Source organism: Vespa velutina, chromosome 5, assembly GCF_912470025.1.
Source record: "Vespa velutina chromosome 5, iVesVel2.1, whole genome shotgun sequence".
NCBI lineage: Eukaryota > Metazoa > Arthropoda > Insecta > Hymenoptera > Vespidae > Vespa > Vespa velutina.
In genome coordinates, this window is record NC_062192.1 from 4,629,022 (window position 1) to 4,651,800 (window position 22,779).

Genomic DNA, 22,779 nt, shown 5'->3' on the forward strand with positions numbered 1-22,779 from the left:
GTGGACCCTCGCTTATCGAGGTCGTTGAGGCGAGTATACGCCGACCGCGTACCTGGTAACGCTGAGGGTAGCAGCGACCGCAACAGGACTGCAGGAGGCCGCCTCTCGAGGCAGTGCTGTGGGCAGGTGACGTCAATGGTGACGGCGAACCTGGCCTCTTTGGGGCACCATTATAGGGCACCTCCATTTCCACGAACTCGCGATCCTAAAATCATAATAAAGTTTTTCATTTTTAATCCCTTCATTTCCTTTTCTTGAACTCAAATATATAGAGAATATCTCATTTAAATACACCCTAACATCCGAATAGTTCCCTTTGGCTTCACTGATATGAAAAAAATATTACAGAATTGCCCGATTGGATAAATTCAATGATGATATATAAAATTTTTTTAAATAAATATGTAATGTTAATTGTTGCTTTTCAATTCGTTCGTTTAAGTTGATTAACGTACGTTGTACGATACGTAGAAATAAGAATAGATATGTATACTAACAAATAGAAAAAAGTATATTCAATAATTGCAAAATATAATCCAGAATATGATCGATCCTATCTTTTTCTTTTTTTGAAAACATAATTCATTGTCGATAAGATAGTTCTTTGTCTCATCATGATTTAATCGTTAACTTGTAAGATTTTTCGATAAGATGTGAGAATAAATTTCACAAAGTTGACTCATTGATATGGAAAGGAAATGTAAGATTTTATTAAATGTTCTAACAATGTCGCTCCTTTGAAAAAGGATCGTGGTTGATGGAATTTTTAACGATATTAACTACTGTGCTCGTTGCGAAGGAAAGATAGGAATGACGTAACTTTTGAACTTTTAGAATTTTCGCAATTCATTGGAAATTACAAACACTTTATCTCCGTGTAAATCGATATCTTTCTGTGGTAAGCTGAATCATCATTTCTAACTTTGGAAGATTAATATATAATAATAGTTTTCTAAAATAATGTGCTTTATATTCCACGAATCGCACATTATAAAATATAGATAATCTTCCTAAACGTACTAAGTCGGCGATATTGATCTCTAAGCAATGTTTGAAATCGAAGATATAACGAGGAAAAAATTTCATTCAAAAGTTACGAGATTTTTATCGTCGATCAAACTCGAGTATTTAGAATAGTTGATGCCACGATGTAAGGGAAATTGCTGGCCAGCTTGAATTATGTCCTTGCAGCAAATCATGTAGCACGTCCTCATGTAAAACAGCTGTTTCCCGTTATTCCAAGAAATTACGTATACATACCTAAACACAACGGGATAATTTCATGGCGAAACGAAGCCAAGGCTACTCTTTTGCCAGAGAGAAGGAAAAAAAAAGGAGAAATAGAGAAAATTATAAAAAGTTACGAATTCGAAGATACTTTTTATCTGATGGAAGATAACATATCGAACATATTAATCTCGTTTGATGTTTAAACATGAGAATTTTGTCATTAACATAAAAACGATCGAGAGATAAGAAGATAGAAATTTCCTTTCTTGAAAGACTCATGGATGGCTTTTAACGTCGACCGCTCAGTCTCTTCAAAAAAGAACACATTTTTGAAACATTTTGCTGACGAGATTGTAGCACTTTTCCATTCTGCGGAATCAAATCTTTACCAGGAGCTCGGAAGGCTGAGAAAGATATGATTCTCGCTTGAACGATGTCGAGATCACTTGATAACTTCTCGTATTTTCGCATTGGAGCTTTCTCGTAGGATTTCTACGAGTATCTAAGGTATTTCGTTCTCTCTCTCTCACACCTCTTTTTCTCTCTTTTTCTCTCACTATCTCCTCCTCTCTCTCTCTCTTTCTCTGTCTCACTCTCTCTCTCTCTCTCATTCGTTCGAGTTCACTATCGGAATAAGTGATGAACTTTTCAAATTCCAAAGAAATAATTTTACATACCTACATTCGAATGGTACTGCGTTTATGGAAAAAAAAGAAAAAAAGAAAAAAAAAAGAAAAAAATTTCAAGTAATGCCATTAATCGTACATTTAATCGGAGCAAACGTATCGAACTGCAAAAATTAAATCCGATAGCGTGGCTTTCTAATAAAATCGATCGGTAAGTTTTTTATCTTGAGTTTACAGCAACGAAGAAACGTGTACCGACGTAGCTATCCTGCCCTTAACCTCCAGTTAATATTGATCCTCATCGTGGCGAAGAAAAGTATTATTTCCGCCTTTAAATTCCGTCCTCGTGAAAATATATTCATGAATTTCCTTTCTCCGAGTAGCGTTAAGATATTCAAATGTCTTCTCTATGTACAGGGCGTTTCATCGTACGCATTGTTAATTCTTATTAACGATATCACAATGTCCTTTTTTTTCTTTTTTTTTTCTTTTTTTTCCTTTTTTTTTTTTTCTTTTTTTTTTTTTTTTTTTTTTTTTTAAGTTAATCTTATAAAAGAAACTTTTATGATAGGTAAACAAAGCCTTTCTCTACCTCGAGTAGTAACTTCGATTTTTTTAAGCGGTATGTGTTTTTACTTATTAAGTATTAAATTAATCCTTATTAAATTAAACAAGTTTTGATTTAAATATTTCTAAAAATTTCACTTCTATCAAATCTATGTAGAATCAACCATTTAAGATTAACAAAAGTAATTTATTTTATGAGAATTCGTGGTTCCAATATTGTAAAGTGTAAATTCGTCTGAGGAAAAAATTGTTTCCAAGAGATTGTTATGAATTAATTTTTATTACATCCAATTGCAAGGCTTGACACATTGAATAACATCTATCATTCTTAATTCTCGATAGTATACTCGATAGCCATTAAAGTTATGCTTCATTAAAATCGACGAAACAGAAACTGCTGTCTAATTTCATTATTTCTATTTATTTGTCTCGTGTTTGCATACGAATTGATTGCAATTGTAGTCAGTACAATAATAGTGTCATTGTCATTTGATCATGATGTCAATTGTTATTTTTTTTTTGTTTTACTTTATTTACATAACATGAAAAATAACGAGCGCTTAAATTTCATAAATATATTAAGAGATATCAAATTATGATACGTATGATGAAACATCCTGTATAAAGAGAGAAAGAGAGAGAAAGAGGTAAATTCGATATCGGCAATCTGCGGAATTATTCACGCATACAGTATTCTCAGCCCTTCTGCCGATAGGAGCTACGAATTTCATTCTCAAAAGAAGTCGGATTAAACTCGTTTTATCGCGGTAGACTTCACTCTTTCCGTCTCGATTTCTCCGTCTCGTGTTAAGGAAAAAGAAAAAAGTACGAGAAAGAAAAAGAAAGATATATATATATTATATTATATATATATATATATATATATATATATATATATATATATACATAGAAAAATAGAGAAAGAGAGAGAGAGAGAAAATAATAGAGAAAAAGAGATATTCGAACGTAGAAATAGAACACTCAGTTTCAGGAATAACAACGGTCTGATCGGAAAAAATTTTGCCTCTCTTTCTCTCTCTCTTTCTCTCTATTTTACTCGTTATTTTTTTCTTACTTCGCATTCACGTATTTTCACGTATTTTCTATACAAATTCGAATTCGACAAATTTTTTTCGGAGAAAGATTCGATGAAGTCGTAAACAAGCGGAACAACGAATGCACACGAGTAAGAAAATCAACGGAAATACGTATACGGGTATATGGCATCGTTAAAAATTTCGTCGAATAAAACAAGAAATGAGAATTTGTTTATGAGATCCAAGCAATTGTCGACGTGTGATATGAAGCTATTAAAAAAAATTGTAAACTAGAAGACGTAAAGATGTGACATTCGTAAATCCAAAAGCGCCTTCGTTGTGGCTCGTAAATAACTGGTTACATCGAGTTGTTTCCGGCAGCGTGACCCTAGTCATAGAAAAATGTCGTACTTGCCATGACCTTTTACATGCTTGTGACGCTTCTTCTCTTTCTCTCTCTCTCTCTCTCTCTCTCTCTCTTTCTCTCTCTCTCTCTTTCTCTCTCTTTCTCTCTCTTTCTGTCCCTCTATTGATAGGAGAACTTTTAAATACCTCATTTCAAACGATGAATCACGAAAGACCTAGACAATTTTATATTTCAATCAACGACACTCATTTTCCATTCAAAAGTGTGAATCGTGAATATTCAGACTGTGAACACACACAGATATACAATATTCTTGAACAATACACCGTTATCTTTTATATACTATTGCGAGTTTAAAATTTTTAAATCTATTATCTATATTCATCAATAATAACATTTATTAATGATAATATCAATTCAATTAACGAATAGCATGAATTAATAATCATTTATTGATGTTTATTGAATAAACATTTATTAATTGATGTTATTTGTTAATTGAATTAATAATAATATTTATAATTTTTTTTCTTTTCTTTTTTTTTTCTATAGAGCAAGAAGTCATTTCACCGTTCATAAAACGATATTATTTAATAAATATATTTACTTTAGCATAAAAATTTAAAAATCCTTTTTAGCATTGAACAGGGCTTTAAATTTCACCTTGATGTTCATTAAAACTCATTAAAGTTAATACCTTCCTTTGACTTCTGGAAAAAGGTTTCCATTTTTTTTTAAATCACTTTAATAATGTAAACAAGCATGAACACTTTTCTAAGATGGCCAAAGATTTCAACGAAACGGATGTCGAACAGAAAAAGATACGATTGATGGATTCACGTTGGAGCGTTCGTTATACGTAAATACAGATGCACTATCCAAAAATGGCTGCAGGAGTGAATTTAATATCGGCCAACCGGAAATAAATGTTCAGGGTAGAAAAGGTTGGAAGGAAAAACGGAAAAAAGAAAAGGGAATGGAAAGAATTGGAACGGAGAAATGAACTGGACAACGGGCTACGGTTTTATCGGGGCAGAAAAATAAGGACGAACTGAGAGAACGAGCAACAAAGCCTGCTTCAGAATCTCGACTCGATTCTGATTAATACGGTTCAGCTTAGCCTTTATTTCGAAGAGTAAAAGTATAAAAAGACGTACGAAGATAGGCGTTGAATCATACGAAAGGCAATCGTATTAAAAATATCTTAAATAGTGATTAAAAAATATCTTAATTATTGACAATCGTAAATATTGTTTGAATGAACGATCTTCATAATATTGATTTCTTTGATTAAATAAGCATAATCATTTCGTCGTTTTTTCTTTTTCTTTTTCTTTTTCTTTTCCTTTTTTTTTCTTTTTTTTTTTTTTTTTGACGCCTTTGCTAGACATTTTTAATAATTCGAAACAAAATATATCTTTGGGCAAGATAATAAAGTAAAGAGAGATCGATTAAATGTATATTAACTTAACAAAACGATCTCGCATTCTAATTACGTAGAGTAGGTGTTAGAAAAATCGGTGGGACACTTTTAACTGAGGCAAAACGGGAGTTGTCAAAGGCCCGTCCTTTCCCTCAACACGAGGTAACTTTGAAGCGGCCTTTACAACGACAAAGTCATTCAAAGACCCTCCTCCTCCGTTTGTCTTCTGTGCTATGATGATAACCGAACGAAGCCGAAGCAAGTCGAGCCAAGCCGAGCCGATTGAAGCGGAACTTAAAACCGATCGCAACGTGCTTCTTCCACGACGATTGCGTTCGATATGCCACGCCAGATGGAAAATTCGTGTCCCGTGACATGACGACGACTACAACAACGACAACGAAGGGATCTCCCCGGCTTTATTGTTGGATATCCTCTTTACATCACGCCTTGCTATAATTAGCTTCGAGGATGACGTTTCCCACTATCGATGATGAGAGAAAATCTGAGAATTCTCTGATAATATTCGATCGAGCGCGAGCATGACCCGGAAGAAATCAATACACGACCTAAAGATACCGATTGGTCGCATCTGCTAGGTCGACGAGTGCAAGAGAAATAGAAAGAAAGAGAGAGAGAGAGAGAGAGAGAGAGAGAGAGAGAAAGAGAGGGAGAGAGTTTATCGAAAGGATACATTCTCCTTTTAACGAACCCAGATTTACCAATATCGTCGCTCCCAATATTGATTGGTTATCTAAACTATTATTCAAACAATTACGCGCACGCGCGTAACATAGATATATGGTTTATTAAAAATGACCTATCCTGTCGAATGTTCCTAGCACACGTGCTCTTTTATTATTTCATAAAAATTCATTTTTATAAGGCACTCATATTCCGAATATGGCATACACGTAACCAATGCAAAATCGAACGAATTCTTTTCAAATATTTCACGAATCTTTCCGATAACTTTTATACCTTTATATTTGACAAGTTTGTAAACTTAAAAGGGAAAAGTTCATGTATATGTATATTTGTGAAATAATATGGGAACTACACGATACGTATTTCTATTATTTCACGAATTCCTCTTTCTTCTCTTTATCGTTATCGTTTATTCTTGTTTTCGTTGATTTAAAAAAATAAAAAAAAATAAAACTTTATTATCTGTTTTCAAAAAAGTTCGACAAAGATTGAAAAAGAAAAAGGACAGAAATAGAGACAGATAACGAGATCATAGGCTTTGAATCTTGTTAAGCATTCTTGAAGCGAAGGCCGTGCCACAGTTAAAGGGTTGCAAACACGTTTGTGGCTCGTCGGTGGCCCATTCTGGAGTAGTAATGATCGATCGAACGATCGAACGATCGAGAACTCGATTTACGATCGTTTACCGCTTCGTCTCTGTGACGATGCAATGATGAAAGCATTGAAGTGTCGTTATCTCTCATCGTAAAATCGTTTTGAAGAAACGTGAGATGAAAGAAGGAATAACATTATTTGGAACAAATTTCTAAATATGTCCTGTTAAATATCTATGACATGATCAATTCAATTCTATTAATATTTATCGTTAGAATGAACTTGCAATTAAAATAAAAAATACAAGGGGAAGAAAAATTTTTTAATTTTATACGAACAAAAAATTGAACGAACGTCACGTCAGAAATATTATTCCTTCGATCTGTTAATATTTATATTTTAAAGATCGTAAAGAAAAAAGAAACGTACTGTATAAAATGGCATAAAACAGCACGTTAGAATATTGCACGTAACAAAAGTTTCTAAGAATGTCAATTCACATTAACTGAACAAAAAAGAAAAAAAGAAAAAATTGAATTCGATGCATTCAATTGTAAAAACCAAAAAAAAAAAAGAAAAAAAAGAAGAAATGGCATTCTATTGAGGGAAGAAGAGTCGTCGGAAATACGTAGAGAAATTTTTTTCGCTCCGAAAATGTCAAACAATAAAAATAGACACGTAGAAATGGATGATAGAGGTGGGTGGACCTCCCGCGTGAGTTTCGAGAGAGACAGTTAAACGTCGGCAGGAAACATCGGAATGCTGAAACGCACCGACCGTATACAACGAAGCTCAGAATGTAAGAGAGGAAGTGGAACGACGCGCCTCCAGGCCGTGTGCTCGGTTTCTGACGCTTCAACAATGGTACCCGGAATCGCATTGCTTTCTGGGTTAAGTACACGAGACGACTAGGAAAAAGAAGTGGAAATAGGAAAAGAAAACGTGGTAGTTGGACGCAAAAACGTGCGAATGGATACACAAAGCTATAAGTATCTTGATAAACAAATAAATCAAACAAATGAATATGATAAACAAATAAATAATTTGATATTAATATATAATATGATAATGAACATTACATAATTGGATGTATCATTATAAATTCATTTAAATCATTCTCTCTCTCTCTCTCTCTCTCTCTCTCTCTTTCTCTCTCTCTCTTTCTCTCTCTCTCTCTTTTTCTATGTCTATTTCGGATTTGTAATTAGATAAAATTAGTCAATTATTTATTAATTATCCGAATAATTTCGTATTTTTCGGACGAGCCATGGAATAAAATAAATTTAAACAAAAAATCGTTATCTCATTCGTGCGGAGATAGGTAGATATTTTAATAATGCTGAGAAAAGAAGATAGTACCGACGGGAATGATTTTAATATATTCATACAGTTTAAGTGCAGAAAAAGAAAAAAATCCGCTACCACTTTTATTCATTCGAGGGAACGATAATTGAGAAATAAAAGTCTTTGTTTTTATATAAGTAGTATAACTTAAAACCCTGATAAATAATTCCAAACCGTAAGGGACGAATTGATCGATAATAAATTACTCTCGGAACCACGAAAGATAATAGAAAGGAGTCTAATAGTAAGATCAAAAATAGAATAATATTTGGAACATGAATTCGCGCTAAATATTGAATTAACTATTAAATATAACTATAATTATAACATTCGTAATGAAATTATTTATTGTGTATGTTAACATTATTATACTTTATGTTATCTTTAAACATCAAGTATAATAATTACACCTTATACAAATAATATAATTAAATGAAGAAGAAGCATGATTAAACATCTCCAAAGATACGTGTTCTTTTTATTATCTTCTCGTCTTAAAAAATCGAAAGAAGTCAACGTGCTCAATAAAGAAATCATATATTATTGGATACTTCAAACAAAGACGAGGCATTATCGATGAGAGACAAATAGAGAGAAGAAAGAGGAGACCCTTGGAGCTTGTTGCGTCCCTTCGATAAGCACGTACGTGAACATCAATAAGTGCCCTCGACTTATGGTGTACTCGATGAACATTGGTGAATGAAAAAAAAAAAAAAAGAAAAAGAAAAAGAAAAAGAAAAAAGCTACTAAACGTTGTCCATTGCAGAAACTCTGCATTTGTTTGTTACGATCAATCGTAAAGACAATTGCTCCGTTTTTTTTTTCTATTTCTTCTATTTTTTTTTTTTCCTATTTATCTTCTTACGGTTAGCCAATTTACGTTAGGAAAATCCTTGATAAGTTTGTCAGTAACGTTTAAAGGATAGACGACTTACTTCAAAACGATTACTCTAAGCTTATCCCCGAAGGCAATCTTGTCCGTTTCGATACGCCCTGTATAGCAAAATTAAAAGTCAGTAACACAGATGCACTTCCGAGTGATCCTGCGTTGGTTCATATGTGCTGACGATTTTTTGCGATACTCGTTGGCGATTCCTGATTCTGAAAGAGTTTCCCACTCGATCTCCATCGAGTTGATTGAAGGAGGATAAACGTACATAGGAGAAACCCGGGCAAAGCGAATGCCCTAGGCAAAACGGAAATATTTTTGTTTTTTCGCGTGATGCAAAAGAATATAATTAATATTAAGAAGAAAAGAAAAAAAGAGAAAGAAAGAGAGAGAGAGAGAGAGAGAGAGAGAGAGAGAGAAAGATAAAGAATATCGTGATTTTTAAACAGATTTAAGTGGAATAAGAATTTGCATAACTATGTGTATGTGAATTTATCCCACTTGTGTTATTACTACATTGGAACGATTGGCCAAAGGCACGCATGTTGTATCTGGTATGTTGGTCACAGTATGTACACTTCAGCTTTACATATCTTTCCACCTAGAAATGTGTATGTATATACGTTCGTATACGTATTAGAAGCGGAGATAGAGTTCGAATTGAGCGGGTTATGTACTCGCATTTTCAACGAGATCACGCATACATACGTATATGTGTAGTACGTATAAAAGGAAAGTGTGTATACTTAACACGATACCCCTTACAAAGGCAGTTGGTTAAAATTAGACGAGAACGGAAAGCGGTTTATTCAAATTACTCGGCACATCGATATCTATACGCAAAACTGCTTGACGGATTTTAAAAGATTTTTTTCTAACGGTGGTTTTTTCTTTGACGAAACATAAAATATACGATAAAAGGAAAGAAATACTTATATTAAAAATATCTTCCTAAAAGAAATATTCTAAATTATACGTTTGTCTAGCGTATTCGAAAGAACGATCAATTTTTAATATATATCAGATAATGATTTAATTGTGGGATACAATGAAGAAATATATATTTTGTTAAAAATAAATTTAAGAGAAAGAATAGAAATGAAAATAAAAAGAAATTAAATATTATATCTAAATATGATTTAAATATTATTTTACTCACCGTCGTCTTCTCTAAACAACGAAGTAAATGATGATGTTGTAATTCGAAAATATCCTCCTCCTTGTAGTTCTCGTCCAACTGCAAGCCACTCTCCTGCGCAGCCAATCGTGCTTCGGCCGCTTTCTTTTTGCTGACAAAGGCTGCACCGCTTGATGCTTTAGCGATTCTGATGCGAGCCAACCTCGCTTTCTGATGGAAAAGAAAATTCATGTTACTCGTTGATAAACAACTTGTTTATGTTTGTTTCGGATAATTTCAAGGGAAAAAGAGATAAGTCAAGAAGATCGTGATATAGAAATGATTTACGAAAAACGAACCAAGTACCCTTCGTGAAATCTTAGAGCAAAAATATATACAAATATACCTACATATATATATATATATATAAGTGTGTGTGTGTGTGTGTGTGTGTTTGTATAAACGTATGAGTATGATTTTTTCGAGCATATAAAGCGATCGGCACGTTTTACACTGTCAATTCACAAAGACTCTTTATACTACCATCTCCATTAAATGTGTTATATCCTTCCAATATATCGGATCATCGACGAAAGATATTTGAGATTTATTGATTACTATTTAACGTACGTTAGAACGATCATACATTTTAAAGCCTAAAATTTTCATTCGAGCATCGACAATTTTCTATTTTTTCTATACCGTTCCGAAATATATACGAGTTTTGTAAGATTTAAAATTACAAATGTTCGTACATATTTTTGATAATACAAAAAGACTGTTTGTTCATTGAAATTTAAAATTAATACGACAGTTGTTCTGTTTTTCATTTATAAAAATTATCAAGAAGATAATTTCAATGGATCATCTTATACAAGCTTCTAGATAAAACTTATCTACCTAATATTTTCAATATATTTAAAAAAAAAAGTTAGTTATTTGTTGTAGTAAAAAAAAAAAAAAAAGAAAAAGAAAAGAAAAAAAGAAAGAAAGAGAAACATATAAATTATAATTTTATTCGTACCCGGTCACATAATTCAACTTGTTTTATGCGAGAGTTGAATGACTTGATTCAATTGATTTCATTTTAGGACTCTAAGAACAGCAGAACTCTATTCTATATACCGAGTTCATTCGCTTTCTCTCGTTCTGTAAATCCATAGAAAATTAAATTTTTTTTTTTTTTTTTTTTATTTTTTTTTCCAAAAGATACATCTCTCTGCGAAGACGTAAACAGAACTTTCCTTTCTTTCTCGTTTGATTGAAAGCTTTTCGTTTTCTGTCTTTTCCACTCTCTGCGAAGGATTGATCCTGAATAAATCTTTCTTTCTTCTAAAAATGTATGTGAAGAGTAGACCTCGTATTTTATATAAATATGAGACGAATGAAAGATGGTGACCTACATAAATAACAAGATCCGTGTAGACCTTTTTAACCAGAAGATAAATATTTATTCCTACGTTTTTGGGATGCAAGTAAACTACTCATCCAGAGGTCATCAGTTAGAGGACTTCTTTTTATGTAACCGTATAAATATTAAATTGTTTGATTTGTTTAATTACATACTACGCAAAAATTTTTGCGAGAATATTTTAATAGCGTGACAATTATTACTACTCAATAATACAAAATCTATAATAATTTATCGAATAATTTAATAATATTCAGTAATGGAAAACTATTAGTGAACATCTAATAGCATTCTAACCTCTTACTCTTATCCGTATATTACTCTTATCTGTAGTTATGTTCAGTATTCTAAATGGAATTTTCGTACTAACTTTGAACCTATATTTTGTCTACGTAAGTATTTTAATGTATAGAAAATACTCAACGTGCTAAGCATCTTCCACTATTACATGAAATTTCTCTTTACTTCACATCTATTCTAAATATGACATATTTTCCTACACGAAATTAATATATCCTTACGAATTAAACCTAATAGAGAAGAGTAAATTTTAGAAAAGAAAACGCAAATCACAAAAAAAATGTGCTCACGACAATGAGATTGAAAATTACGTTATTTCGTTAATTTAAAATAATTACATTAACTTACGATTAACAAAAGTTATTATATTTTAAAGCTAAACAATTAAAAACTCTATTAGAGGCAATCGAAATTATTCGATTCGTCTCTAATAAATTCTTAGAATTACCAAAGCAACACAAAGTAAAACTGTACAATATTTAAATACATTGTTATAAAGACACGAAATGTAAGTCAACTATTATTTCTTGTAACTAATGCTTTTATTTATTGAACTTTTCATTGAAATTTATTCAATTCCGTAAATACACAAAAAAAAAACCACTATTGAGACAATAAATGTACTATTGATCGATTCCTCTGTTTAAGAGGTATACTACATCTTGTATAAATCGAATATATTCATTTAACAAAGATAAAGATATAGAAAACTTTATCGTCATACTTTTAACATTACAATTTTACTTTTATTAGAAATTTTTAATCTTTGAGATGTGACAAAAGAAATCGAAGAAAAGTTTTAAATAAAGTCTGCAAAGTTAAGCTTTCAATATGTTCACAAATGTGTTCACATTCTTTTCTCGGATTTAATACTACTCTGGATTTAATCCATACTACTTGATAACTGGAGATCGACTAAAGATTTTCTCGTGAACTCAATAGTCCTTCGATCGATATTGCCGAGGTAAGGAAAACGGCGCACGCATGTCTCCTAAATTTCGTGTGATACAAACACGTACACATGTCACTTTGAACCCATACATACGACGTAGACGTTCAATGTGACATGTCTCTATGTATAAACAAATCTTTTCCATTCGAAATTTTTGTCTTACCTTTTCTTACATTTTTACAATTTCATCTCGCAAAATTTAAGAAAAATTACATTAATATGATACGTGCTCAGGTATATATTTGTGATATTTTTTTTGTAATTTCAATTAGACAAATTTTATAAACCATACTAAGAAAAGGAAAAAGAGATAAAATATACAGATAGTTTCCACTTTTATATTTAAATTTATTCCAATTTATATTTCATAAAGTAATTTCCCATAAATGAAATCGTATCTTTTGCTTCCGATAATTAATTATTCCTATTGAAATTCGTAATAATTTGGAAAAGTTCGTCGATTGATGCCGTAATAAAAATTGTGTAAAAATTTCTCAATGCTGAAAATTCATAAAGCCACATATATATACTTAGGTATATATATAATACATTCAAGAACATAATCGTGGACATACGCAAAAGAATAGAAGAAATAGATCGAATAGCTTTGTGACAAACTTCCATGAGATCATAGAAGCAGTTAGGCTGTTAATCGTGCTCGAATAGAAAGGAAAGAAGATATCTCATGGAAAGGACACGAAAGCTCGCGGGACAATGGCTCGTTAGATTTCGCGTGCAGGTCCATTTCGTATCGTGTCGCATGTTAAAATGGAAGAAGAGTACGGGGTAAAGAGGAGAAGGGAGAAGTGGGGCTGGCGCTAGCGATCACATAAAGTGGACTGCACAAAATGCATCAACCGCAGGCCCTCGATTCAAGAATCGCACGAGCTCGGCAAAAGGAGTCGTTACACCAACAATGACTTATTGTTCGCTGTCCCGTTGATGAATTTGCTGTTTTCTTTTTTTCTATCGCCATTCTCCTTTACCCTCCATCAACCAACCTCTTTTACAAATTCACCGACACTTTCACTTCTATATATCTCTTGTCCAGAACACTCATCCTCGCTTGATCGATTAAGCTTTTAACGAAGATTTTCGGTAGGGGAAATTACTATGCCGTACCATTAAAGCTTGTGCGCCGCAAATACGTGACGCTAGTGTAATGCCATTTTAAATGCAGCCGAATCGCGCGTCGCGCGCACGTACCCTACTTTCAACCAACCCAGTCGCCAACTCCCATTTCCGGAATGATTATATACAAAGGATGAGCAATTTCGTAACCAACTGGTCTATCTACCCTTATCGTTCGTTCTCCCTTTCGTTATGTGTCTATTTATTCTTTCACTCTCATCTACATCATTCAATTATTGTCAAAATGATTTCATAAATGTTTATATACTTATCGAGAAAAAAAATAGAATCTTCGTAATCAATTTTAAAGACAATCTCATAATTATATGAAAATTTTTCAATTTATATCCGATAGAGAATAATATTTGTTACAAGGTACAGATAAGATTAATATTATGATTAAGATGAGATATTGAAAATAATATGTCTTACAAAGAATTATACAATACCAAGAGGTCGATCAAGTCAGTGGTAATATAACGTCATACTATCGATGTACTTGTGATGTACAAATAGCGGTTAGTTTGTACTGACATTGAAATCAAACACATGCTAATTAGGACTGTGTTTAGAACGTCGGTATATGCATTATGTAAATAAACCAAGCAAATGCTCTACTTGCCAGATTAGAGCAAGTGATTAATAACTTATATAATAATTTTTCTCAACGTGTAATATTAATATTCCTTTTTAATTATTATAATATATGTATATCATAATATCTATTATAATAATTAAAAGTTAACATGAAACATTGGAATTTTCATGGCTTCGAAATTCTGTAAGGAATAACGATACAACATGACAGATTCAATTATACCAATGGGAAAATTCCAAATAATAATAGTATGAAACTCGATATTTAATTACAAAAGATCAACTTGAGGAATGCTAAAAAAAAAAAGAAACTTTTCTTACGATAACAATATAATAGTTGCCATGATAAAATAACAAGGATTTAATATCACGATGTGTCTACACAGGCAAGAATGAATTGAGATGACTATTTTTTTTATCATTGTCCTTTCGTAAACCAACAAATAAGGAAAATAAGAATATTAATGGCGAAGATGTATTTCGGTCAAGGTCTATCCATCCCGCAAGCAGGTCGACAAGCAAAGTCGTGGTTATCGGGACGGAAAATAACAAAGTAACAGTAAAAGGACTGAAATAGTTCGTCGATAATAATAACAAAGAATTCTATGGCGTAAATATAGACAAAAAGAAAAATGGGATCAATGATGGTTTGACCAGTCGATTTGAAGTTTTCATATTCCACTTCAAAACATTTAGCAATACGTATGTAATATTAAATCCACATCACAGTTGAAAGTCGGTAAGTCGGTCAATTTGTTAGCTCGTACAAATTGCAATATAAATTTAGGGACTATGGCTGCGGCACGATATAAAGCTACACTTCTGCCAACAAGCGCCATCTGCGTAAAGGTAAAGCGTTGTATTTATAGTGCGTCAGCTGTACGCAATGGCATCTGTTTTTGCGATGAACTCTTAGGAAACGTCGTCTCGACGAGTAGATCGAGCTTGCAGGTGTCCATGTCAAATTTCGTAAAGCTACGAATTGTAAAACATCTAACGTTTGCCAAGAACGTTTTTAATAAACGAGATTCGATACAAACGTAATGAAAATAATGTTCAAGTACTCAACTACAAGTGAGACCATTTCGATACAGCTTGTAAAAAAAGAAATCGACACGAAAACATCGTAGAATGTTAACATCAAAAAACACAAGTTCCACGAAAGCCAAAGTAATAAAATTTCACAGCCCGGCCAATATTTCACGAGATAACGACACGTTGCTATCATTACTGAGACTCTGTGCGTAAACTTACGCTCGGCTGAGTTGCATAAAGCTTCCCAACTGCAACGAAAACACAAAGCGTCATTCAATGAACGCGCGAGGAATCACGTTTGTGCGACAACGTCGAATGTCAGCGTTGCAGCGTGGTACGGATAAGCGCCCTGGCGACCAACCGTGTCCGGCAATAAAAGCTCAAAAGCTCTTGCTCGTTCCTATCCTCATAGACGTGTTTCTCTCGTAAATAAACGACGCCACAATCAACGATAAGCTTACTTTGACAATTCGAAAATTTGAGAAAATGAGAGCCCCGTCACCTAAGTCACTTGATAGTATAAATACAAAGCTTTAACAAATGGTACAAGATTTTTCCTTTTTATTATTTTCACGCTTCGTAGGTGTAAAAGTTGGACCGTTTGCGATCTAATTTATTTCAACCAGACCGTACTCAGAATCAGTATCGAGTAGTTTCTCATTATTTGGATATTTTATCACTTAACTAATACAACAATTATATTAACTCAACATATAACACCTTAGAATGCAATTTAATGCCTAGTAAGATTTGACATATAACCGCAAAACGTTAAATAATTATTTTCTTTTTTTGAAATAAATATATGAAAGAGTACTTATTGTACTTATATTTACTTATATTACTAGTATTATAAATAATAGTTAAATCCTTACGAATATCGATAAACGACATTTATAAAATCAAATAAAATAAAAATTCATAAATCTTCATTTTTTTTTCTTTTTTTTTTTTCTTTTTAATTTAAAAGTACCAAAGAAGTTATTAATAAAATAAGACACTAATTGTAACGGGAATGAATTGGAACATGTGAAATGAAGAATAAGCAAACGATTGAGATGTATCCAACTTAAAACAAGTTACTAACGTAAACGTAATGTTTAAGATCACTGTATTGCTGTTTTAAAAAATATATCATTTCGTATGGTACTTCGTCTTTTTGCATTATGTTTTAAACAGTACCTATGTCTTGTCTGTTGCATGTCTTAACGTAAAGCGGTATGTGGTCGATCTAAGAGAGACGATGTAAACATCCGCGAAACGGATCCTTTTTCATGACGCAGATGCATCTCTTTTCCTCTTTCGTACGATCGAGTAGATTCCTTGTCAAAATATACGCTGCGATTGGCGAAAAGTAACGGTAAACAGATCGTTAAGAATGTAGATTCAGGTATACACGTCATTTCGTCAACGTTAACGTCAGCGTCGTTGATGATCGTTTAATAACAAATACGTTTCTCTTCGTAAAAATTCGAACAATAGACGTAATAATCCGTACTCGATAGAAGTGATCGAATTGTTCGAATACAAAAGGTACAACTAGAAGCTCAAGTTAGCTTTTCAAGTTTTAAAAGAAAGAGAGAATGAAAAAGCAAATGAAACAAAAAAACGTATGACAAAGCTAGGGATGTATTTCGTCTAGCACCGAATGATTGATCGACGAGATTTCATAGTGCCCTCCCGGAAGTTCCAGTGGACGCATAAAACAGGCATTTCCTGGCAAAAATCCAGAACTACGCGTACGGGCAGCTGGTGATACGTCACGGAAGAACGTAGATTTTGTGCGAGAAAAAAGATAATCAAAGACAAAATTGCACTCGTCTCGTATATATGTATATGTATTTTGAAATTAATAGCGTCCGTCGAAAAACAAAAAAAAAAAAAATAATAATAAAAGAAAACAAAATAGAGGGTGAGAAATACAGAAATGGAAAAAAAATTTATTTTTTATTAGAGAACAATTCTACTTATCTATACCTTTCATTCAGGGATTTAAACAAGCTTTTGTTAAACACATAATCTAACTATTACCGTCTACAATAATCGGTCCAAGATAAATGTTATTTCGACTACTTTTTTGGTCGAAAAATTTTGAATAAAAAAAGGAAAAAAAAGATCAGTAATCGTATCTACAAAAAGGTTTCCGAGAAATATCAGCAATGGACAAGTTGACATACTTTTTCCTTTTCATGATATCCCGACAATGCAACGTTTCGTCATTCGATTGCTCGTCGCACTTTCCGATATCGCCGCTTTGAATGAAGAAGATCGAATGCAACAGCCGGCTTGCCGTCACTTTTTGTATCGATATAGACTTGTGTATTTTTAAGTACTCAATCATTCGTGTTTTCTAAGCTGAACCACAAATCCCGCGCAGCTGTAAAACACGATTCGTAAATATGTTTATACATACGTATTTGTATACATACGTGTTTGTATACATACATATATATATATATATATATATATGTATAAATATGTATATATATATATGATACGTAAATACATATATGTATATAGATAGGTACAAGGACGCGTATCGTCGCGTGGGCCACGACAATTTATCTAACGAGGAAGAATCGTGGAAGACGCAAGGCTATAGGAAACGAAAAACACGATTGTAATGATCGCGCACACTGGCTTGCTTATCTACTAAGTTAATTAAGCGAATGTCGGCATATAACATAGGTCATGGACGACGAGAGCCGACATACATACATATACACATTTGTATTTACGACAGAACAGAGAAAAACGGGGAGAACTCTTTTTCCATAGAAATATACCGACAATGCAAACTCTACGCCAGTTTTATATACCACATAATGGAAACGGCGTAATTAGCGGTATATTCTCATGATCTCAAAGAAATTTTTAGTTATAAATGTTATAATGATAAAAAAAATTTATCTATTAACTATTTATATAATTTTTATATTAAATTATTATATTTATATATATATATATATATATATATATTATTAGATTAATTATATATAATAATTATTTTGTAAATATCTCTATTTGAAATTTATATGAGTATTTGAAAGAATAAAAGAACTCCGACAAAATAGATTTTTAATCGAAGAAAATGAATGAATTGAAATCCTTATGATTTTATTTTTTACTTCGAGTTATCTAGAAAAATGTTATATTAGAAGTATTTATTTAGAACGCCTAAAGACTAAAAATTACTATCGTTCTTGTTGTTACATTGTCCCTTAGGAACGCATAACTCGTTACGTGACTACCATTTGAATATTCGATTCTGTCTTGTTTGAGCTGCAAAACCAGTGTGGACCGTAGATACGTTTCAGAGTTTAACTTCGTCCAGTCGTTTGAAATGCCATATTGTGTCGTGATGAATACGTTTTGGAACATAGCTCTAACTTCGTAGTCCAATTTCATAAGGATGCCAGTGATGTAACTTACAAAGTTAAGTTTTAAAATCGAACCGAGCCGACATTATCGATTGTCATTTAATCGATTTGAAAAGTCATTTAAAAAGTTCTAAACGCGTTCTGTACATAGTTCGATGGAAATCCCAAAGGATATACACCCCATCGAAGGTTCGATCGTTGAGATACGTATCGTTCATGAGTAAACGACATTGCCAAGAAGATTCGCGAGGTTATTCCTGGCAAGATAGAGAAAGAAGCTATAGAGAAAGAGAGAGAGAGAGAGAGAGAGAAAGAGATAGAGAAAAGAATGATAGTTCTTTCCTATGCCAATATTCTCAGCTTTTATTACGCGTCTCTCGGTATCGTAGAAAAACCGCAGTAATCGTAAAAAGGAAAGAAGAAACAATCGTCGCAAGAGTAACGGTGCGTACAAAATAATACATCTGGTGCACTGAATGCAACGTTTGTCGATATGTGCATTAGAGAGATAGAAAAAGGATAGATAGAGAAAGGGAGAGAGAGAGAGAGAGAGAGAGAGAGAGAGAACTTGGCCCAGTATTTGAATATTCAACGGTTGCTACGTGATTCAGCCCCAGAGTCGAATCGGATTCGTCGATGTGCAGCGAGCGCACGTACTAATTAGTCGCGATTAATTAACGTCGTGTCGTCTCTCACATACGCTTGCATAATAATTCACGTAACATCATGAAAACGCGGGAGCTAGCTCGACCGCTGCTCGGTTTTATCTCGACGAGAATTAACAGTTACCCTTTCTCCCTTGCGTCACGAATTTTGTTTGGAGGTCTGTTTCGAAGGCTTTTCGAATTTCGAATGTCGTTCTGTCGAACGTCGCCGATCTCCGTCCGAATCCCGTTAACGGTGTTCGATGACGCTAAATCACGCTTTTATTGCCAGCTAGTATCGAACTGTCAACCGACGAACGCCAATAATTTTCTGCCCGTTCCATTCTTTTCACGATTTGACTTATCGACGCGCGAATATCATGGATATTCTCTCTCTCTCTCTCTCTCTCTCTCTTTCCCTCTCTCTTTTTCTCTCTCTCGGTCGCTCTCTCTTGACCTCTTACCTAAACCAGCTGTTACACATTTCACAATTTAATTCTGACTTATATTTTACTTTTTCTCTTCCTCTTTTTTTTTTTTTTTTTTTTTTCTTTTCTTTTTTTAAGTACTATCACAGAAAATTCTCCTTATTCTCTTGATATCGCAAAAAGTGACAGAGATATGTAATATTCTTAATGCTTTTCGAATGATTGATAAGAACATTGTATCACGAAATTTCATTTAACCAGACCGACGATTTCAATTCGTACCAAGTACTTAAATAAAATTGTTATTTATTCGTGAACTCGATCGTAATTTTATATTTAATTCAATCGTTGAGATCGATTACTAACAATTTTCACAGCGAAGAGTTTTCTTTTCGATATCGTAATAACAATGAATGCAGGGAGAATCGTATTTCTTCGTTATGGAATGATCAGCAGAACGCCCCATTTTGACGTCATTAACCGAGCATAGAAGTTTATTGGCCCGATCTTGTATCCTGTTAACAAAACTCAACCGATAACTTCGACTATAGCAACAGACCGCTAGAGCACCGTTATGCTATTCTTAACGCACTAAACCGTCTGCATTTTCAAACAGTTTATAGCAGGGCCTCAGTTAATAAAGATTGCTCGTCGTAATACTTACTACCAAGAAACTGGCCGTATATATATCATCCTCGGCAACACGAAGTGCCCCGAAATGCGTGGCATCGTTGATTTAAATCGCCTATTACTACTTTGCGCAATAAACGAGAAAACGAATAATAGTAAAGCACAATTCGTGACGTAAGAAAATCTAAGAAGAAACTACCGAAGTTTATGTAGAGATTTGTTTTTTATTCAAAAAAAAAAAAAAATTGTAAAAATACTACCATGATTTTCAATTTTATACCAAAATCGGCATACTATCGGTATGACTAGTTTTTAAATGAGATACGTTCGACTAAAGAAATGTTTAAAGAAATAAAAAAGAACTGAGGCAGAAACGAGCTTGTAATTGTATTAAAAACTTGCTTATTATAAATTGTGAACAAAGACCAATAATATGTTCTATATCTTATATACACTTAGGCTAAGATTACAAGGGCATTTTATATATCGTACATCGTACGCTGCGTTTTCTTCGCCAGAATAGGAACTGTGTGTTTTAATGCAACTGACTACACAGGCGTGAAACACGCTCTGGCACTTTCAAACGAAACGCAGCTTGTCGCGTGTCGCATGCGGTAAACAAAATAAGCTGGCAAATGCTGTACAATGTTTAGCGTGTAAAAAGCCTGTAAAATGTTCATCCAGTTAAGATTCTACTAGGACTAAAAAAATGTGACGTGCAATATGTGGCAGTGTACTTCTAGCTTTAATAACGCTTTTGTAGGTTACTTTAAAGGTGATTTATTTAAAAAGTGTAAAGAGATATGTGACTAATACCTATAATTAATAAGACTAAAATGCTACTCGTAATATGTCTCGTGATAGTCTTAAGTGTAGTCATTCGTTTATGTTTTTTTCTACGCTTTACACTTCGTTTCTTCGTTAAAATTTTTATCACTAACAATAAATGTAAAGTTAACAAGACGAAATAAAGGACCAGCTAAAAATAATAATCACGAAAGATACAAAAGATGCGAAAGACGCGAATGTATTTCTTTCATGAGTTTGTTGTAAACTTGTTCAAAGGTCCTGTCCTTTGTCACCTTTAGATTCAAAACAGAGAGAAAGATAGAAATAAACAGACAGAATGGTATAGATAGATAGATACATAGAGAGAGAGAGAGAGAGAGAGAGAGAGAAAGAAAGAAAGTGAGTCTCTTTTAGAAGCCCTTCGGCCATGCAATGGACTTTTTACGTTAATCATCACGCTCTACGATTTCCGTGCTTATCATCGTGCACAGTCGATGCCTTGAGGCTAACACGACCAACAAACAAACAAACGAAATGTTTAAGAAGCGGCTGAGAAACTTTACCGACGAGACTCTGCTTTCCCTCGTTATTTTTCTTTCTCTTTTCTTCTTTCTTTCTTTTTTTTTTTTTTTTTGCTTCTGAAAGCCTCTGGGACTACTCTTCCACCCTTAAAGCCAGAGTTTGTTGGAGAGAAAGAAAGATGGGGTTGGAAGGTTGGACTAAGGGGTGGAGAAAAGAGAAAGCGAAAAGAGAGGGCCAACCGTGCCGAGGGGTTCGTTCTAAGAATAAACGTGCCATGAGGGTAGGAATAGAAGGGCCGACGAAAATGTTAAAGAAACCGAGAGACAACAGAAAACATAAATCATTAGCAAACCGCAAAATCGCTGATATTGATACGATGTATTTACGCGTTCTAATTCATTAACTTTTTGCTTTTAAATTAAGGAATTAAAAAAAAAAAAAAAAAAAAAAGGAGTATATCATTTTCTGTGAATTTGTTTAATAACATTACTATTTCCAGCAAGACTACGATGTATTTTGATTGAAAGCAAATCGACATTTTTCTTGTTTTTTTCTTTTTTTATTGTTTTGTTTTGTTTTTTGAAGGAACATCTATATAAATATTATTGATGATCAAACAGTTAGATTTTAAGATAATTATTTTAGAAATATCAGTATTCGCATAATTGTTCGAACGCGTGAACTGCTCGAGAACAACTCGACCTTGTTACTAACACGTTACAGTAAAATCGTTGAATTCGCGGTAGCGAAATTAATTAAAAAATAATTTCCTTCGTTAGCGTGGTAACTCTGGTATTGCCCTATAGAATTAAGACATCGACGAATATATTCCTCTATTTTCTTTTTTTCTCTCATCCGCGGTACTCACGTATATCCGTTCCGTCGGTTTGACCTTTTGAATCGATTTTACAGGTACTACGCAAGCTAACTCGGCTCTAAGGGTAAACAAATATTTGAGGTGAGCTTATATAAGTAAACGTTTTCGCCATAAAGTTTTTGCCGTAGTAACCCAGTCTTTCCGACTTTCTGTGAGAACTTCTCAAATCCAAAAACGTTAC

General features: G+C 33.3%; 1 protein-coding gene across 8 annotated transcripts in view; it reads right to left on the minus strand.

The window, feature by feature from the left end:
* The window catches only part of LOC124949079 (potassium voltage-gated channel protein Shal), a 106,304-nt gene that overhangs the window by 43,285 nt on the left and 40,240 nt on the right, over nt 1-22,779 (minus strand). For all 8 annotated transcript variants that reach the window (XM_047493640.1, XM_047493637.1, XM_047493635.1 and 5 more), the window contains exons 3-4: nt 9,945-10,133; nt 53-205 (exon numbers count right to left, since the gene is read on the minus strand). In XM_047493640.1, coding sequence (XP_047349596.1) covers nt 53-205; nt 9,945-10,133 — 342 coding nt within the window. The remainder of the gene's footprint in view (nt 1-52; nt 206-9,944; nt 10,134-22,779) is intronic.